Source organism: Siphateles boraxobius, unplaced genomic scaffold, assembly GCF_051911475.1.
Source record: "Siphateles boraxobius isolate OS27281-9 unplaced genomic scaffold, OSU_SipBor_1 5, whole genome shotgun sequence".
NCBI lineage: Eukaryota > Metazoa > Chordata > Actinopteri > Cypriniformes > Leuciscidae > Siphateles > Siphateles boraxobius.
In genome coordinates, this window is record NW_027509141.1 from 20,732,305 (window position 1) to 20,737,195 (window position 4,891).

Sequence of the window (4,891 nt, forward strand, 5' to 3'; positions counted from 1 at the left end):
TACAGTCTTCAGAGTCACATGATCCTTCACAAATCATTCTAATATGCTAATTTGCTGCTAAGAAACATTTAATAAGAAACATTTCTGATTATTATCAATGTTGAAAACAGTTGTGCTGCTTAATATTTTTGTAGAAACTATGATGCATATTTTTTTAAATTTCTTTCTTCTACATTTTTTATATTTCTATATTTTTTTCTTCTACATTGTTACAAAATATGATATTTTGTAACCATGTAGAAGTCTTTACTGTCACTTTTGATCAATTTGATGCATCTTTGCTAAATAAAAGTATTAATTAAAAAATTAAAATCTTACTGACCTCAAATATAAAATCCCAATTATGAATATAATGTATAAAATCAGGATTTAAACCCAGGTCCTCTTGCACACTAAAGACCCTATTTTAACGATCGAAGCGCATGGTCTAAAGCGCAGGGCGCAAGTTCACTTAGAGCGTGTCCGAATCCACTTTTGCTAGTTTAACGATGAAAAAAATCTCCCTGTTCTCTTAATGAGTAATGGGTGTGTTTTGGTCGTAACATGCAATTATCCAATCAGACTCTCCTCTCCCATTTCCTTTAAAAGGCAGTTGCGCTCGCGACATGGCGGATTCGCTTTTTACATGGCGGAATTTGCAAGCGGAAAAACTGAACGCTTCTCTAGCGAGGAAACGCATCTGCTCGTGCACAAGGTTAAAGCACGCAAGCAGACCATCTACTGGACAAGCCGGATTCCACCATATCTTTATGTACACAATAATAATCTTTTACATTGTAATTCTTTTATTTTTAATATTTGGCATGTTTGTGTGCTGCTGCGCGTCCCTGTGTGTGTAATAAGCAGAATGTATGTGCATTGTGCACTCGTCTATAGGCGCATATTATTAATGCGCCCTTTAAACAACAAAAAAATTAATACTGGTCAATGGCGCAATCTATTTCAGTTGCCTCAAAATAGCAACGTTTTGCAACCTCATTTTCAGACCAGCGTGCCCATGGGTGCACAAATAGGCGCAAATGCATTTGCTATTTAAACAACGTGGCGCAGGACATGAAAATGATAACTGCGTCGGGCTGAAACTGGCAAAAAACACTTGCGTTGTGCCTGGTACTGCATTGCGCCTGGTGTATGATTGGACCCTAGGAGTTGGAGGCAAAAATACTAGGTGCGTGATGTGTCTGAATTCACATATAAATATATATGTGCCCTTGTCAGGCTATAATAATAATAATAATAATTGCATGCTGAGCATATAATCACAGTCTGAGCTGTATTGAAACGCCTGGGTACCGAGATATTAGTATACTCCATCTGCCGTTTCAGAATTTTCCAAATGTCCTTACAGGGAAGTTGCTGCCATAGGTAGCAGGCAGTTGAATTGTGTATTCCGCAAATAACCTTGAGCGTGACCTCAGGCAGAAGATGCAGAGCTGGAGGAGACGGATGAGGTCTCTGTCTTGGACTTTGAGGTGGAACTTGCTTCCTCCTCGTCGTGGAATGGATCGTTTCCACAGAACAATATTAACATCACGGAGTGACGGAACTGCTTATTCATAAAGATGTAAATAAGCGGGTTGTAGAGCGCTGAGCTCTTGGCAAAGAATGCTGGGATGGTCATGAAAATGGGGCTGAACTGACTCCCCTGGTGGGTGAAGATATACCAGGCGACGCTGGCGTAGGGGAGCCAACATATTAGGAAAGCGATGACCATGATGATGACCATTCGGGTAACTTCTCTCTCGGCCCTCTGGGTAGTCTCGGATTCCTGCTGCTGGGCGGCTGCTACCTTGACAGTGAAGAGCAGACGGCCGTAGCAGAAAAAAATGACGATGAGAGGGATCGAGAAGTGCACGACGAACATATAGATAACAAAAGACTCGTTTTCAGTCTCAGGATTCAACGTGTAATAATCCACGCCGCACGAACACTGCAAGCCCTCAGGAATGTAGCGGGACCATCCGAGTAGAGGCGGTATGGCACACGTACAGGCCATTATCCAAGAGAAGGCAACACCGAAGGTGGCGTGGAGTTGCGAGAAGCGAAATTTGGCGAAGGGCTTGCACACAACCACCCATCTCTCAACAGCCAAGACAACCAGAGACCAGAGCGCGATCTCACCGCCGAGCGTAGCGAACAGGCCCTCCATGTTGCAGCCGGCACGTCCCAGGACGAAATATCCATGTAAGGAGGTGTAGAAGGTAGTCGTGAATCCACCAAACACCATAAAGAGGTCAGCCACGGCTAAGTTCAGAAGGATATAATTCAGGGGGGTTCGAAGTTTCGTGTTTACAACAGTCACATGCAGTGTGAGGCCGTTGATGGTGGTGCAGGTAATGATGAGGAAGAACATGTACGCGGCGACACAGTAATACGCCCCTTGCGATGCCAGGTAGTATTGTGGGTACTCGTATGGGCTGCGCACCACGCCAGTCACATTAGACATGGGGATGTAAAAGTCCGGTCCCTCCGTGCCATTCATGATCGCTGGTTTGTTTCTCCACCCCTCGCTGTAGGTCTGTTTGGTCTGGGAAAGTGAGCACACTCCGTTTAGGTGCCTTTATAGGACAGATTATAGATTAGCATATTTGACTGCTCAGCAGAATATGGTTTAGACCATGCTTATGGTAATCTCTGCATGCACTGACACACTTACAATACACTCATCGTGTGATCAGGTTATGTGGATTTAATCTGTCTACATCAATTGGGGTAAACGGATCAGTTGTTGTGTAGAGAAATTTAATACAACACACCTCATGTTGTCTTCTTATTCAGTGTATATCTATAGCTTTAACATATTCATTCATTAATAATTTTACTCCACAACTAAATAGACACATGAAAATATACATGATTTTTTTTTTTGCATAAAGATTTTAGGTTAAAAATCAAAGTGAAAGTTTTATTATATAGATTTTTTAATTATATTATATAGGATTTTGCTATATGTAGGATGTTGCTTTTGTAAGTTATTAATAAGCTTTTTGTTTTGATTTCTGTTGATGTAATGCTAATAATTAATATTTTACCCTATTAGTGCCTGATGTATTATATAGTTAAATTCAAAACAAAAGATGTCATGAAAGCTGTTGAACATTTGAATTGTATGAGAGGAATCAATCAATAAATTAATTAATTAATTAATTCGTTCGTTCATTCATTCATTCAGTTTTCTAATTGTCAGGATTGTCCATAAATTCTAGTTGTGGTAAAAAAAAAACGTCTAGAAATTAGACTTTGTAGAGATGTTATTTAAGGAAACTGTGGGGTAAATTTTAAATTATATTATTAGAATGCATACCTAGTTATATTCTTATAGCATATTTTAGAGCCTATTTAATGCATATTTAAATCAATTTATATTTTATAGCATATTTCTTTTTCGAGAAGCATCCATTTTTAAGACAGAAGACCACTGTGATATAATGTCCGATGTTTTATTATTTTTATTATTTGACTTTAGCAATTAATTTAGTCAGGTTCTATTTGATCTTCAGCACTGGGGGCATATGGGAAATTCTAAATATACTTATAATTTCATATGGTTTAATATCTTTTCGATGAAGGGACAGTGTCAGGTCAACAGAAATAAAGAGATGAGATGGAAAAGAAGTTTAACGTCAGGAGACAGCATGAACCCTCTGTGCATTTCTTGGGCAACAACTTCCCATGCGCCATCTTGTGGTGAATATCTAAAGCGGCAGTTTGTTCTTTTTTATTATTATTATTTTGTAATGAGCATTTCTAAAATCCAGAAACTGGTGAAGTCATCATGTTAAATATTAATTATATATTGACAGTTTATAATTGTCTGAGGATATCTGTATTGACGATTTCTTTTATTGATAGCTACTGGACATAAATTTGAAGTATGATCAAAACAGAATTTTACAGATTACAGCAAAGTTATATTTAGTTTAATGGGCTGTTTGAATGGACAACAATGGGGCCCATGTAGGGGTCCTTCATTGGCACATTGTAGTCACGCCCTCTACTGCTGACATGCAACCCTGCAAGAGTGTACAGAAAACTTCCATCCCTTTCCACCAGACATAAACTCATCATTATGTAATTTATGTAATATTGTCACAATTCTAAACTGGTATGATTCAGTGCTTGGATTTATTGCTTTCAAAGAAGGATGCACCAAGTCCACTTCCCAATTATGTCAATATTTGAGAATTATGTCTTATTTTAAATTTATTTGTTTAGTTTGCTTAGACAAAGTCATTATAATTTCACATGCTTCACTTTCTACTTTTTATTATTATTTTTTCTATTCTATTCTTTTCTAAATTCACCTTTTTCTAATTAGTTAAATTTAGGCCGTCAGTTTTATATAATTGTTGATGAGCATTACATTTACTTTTATTCCAAAAGCTGAGACATTAAAACTGCAGCACTGGAGTGTGAGCCATTGCACTCACAAATTTCTTTGAAATGAAAGCTGTATTTTCTCAAACATCAATCTTTCACTCTCCTGGAGCTTTTGGAGGACTGGCTGTTTATTAGCATCGGGTTCTTGACTTTGATGAGAAATCTGGCCTGGGGAGTTGAATTATTTAATTCCAGTAGTGTATTAAATTATCTGTGCCTGTGACACAGAAAGACCAAACAAAGCTCTTCTCACATCAGCAGAACTTCATGTGTCTTAAACAGCACTCTCTCTCTCTCTCTCTCTCTCTCTCTCTCTCTCTCTCTCTCTCTCTCTCTCTCTCTCTCTCTCTCTCTCTCTCTCTCTCTCTCTCTCTCTCTCTCTCTCTCTCTCTCTCTCTCTCTCTCTCTCTCTCTCTCTCTCTCTCTCTCTCTCTCTCTCTGGTCCTTTAGTGCTGGTTCTCTGGATAAAACTTACACGGCTGTATATTATTCTGTTATTAATACCTCAGGA

General features: G+C 38.5%; 1 protein-coding gene across 1 annotated transcript; it reads right to left on the reverse strand.

The window, feature by feature from the left end:
* Window positions 1–226: 226 nt before the first annotated feature.
* rhol (rhodopsin, like) lies at window positions 227–2,553 on the reverse strand. Its single transcript, XM_077203201.1, has one exon. It carries the CDS (start codon window positions 2,480–2,482, stop codon window positions 1,415–1,417), a length of 1,068 nt encoding a protein of 355 aa, XP_077059316.1. The 5' UTR covers window positions 2,483–2,553; the 3' UTR covers window positions 227–1,414.
* Window positions 2,554–4,891: the final 2,338 nt, after the last annotated feature.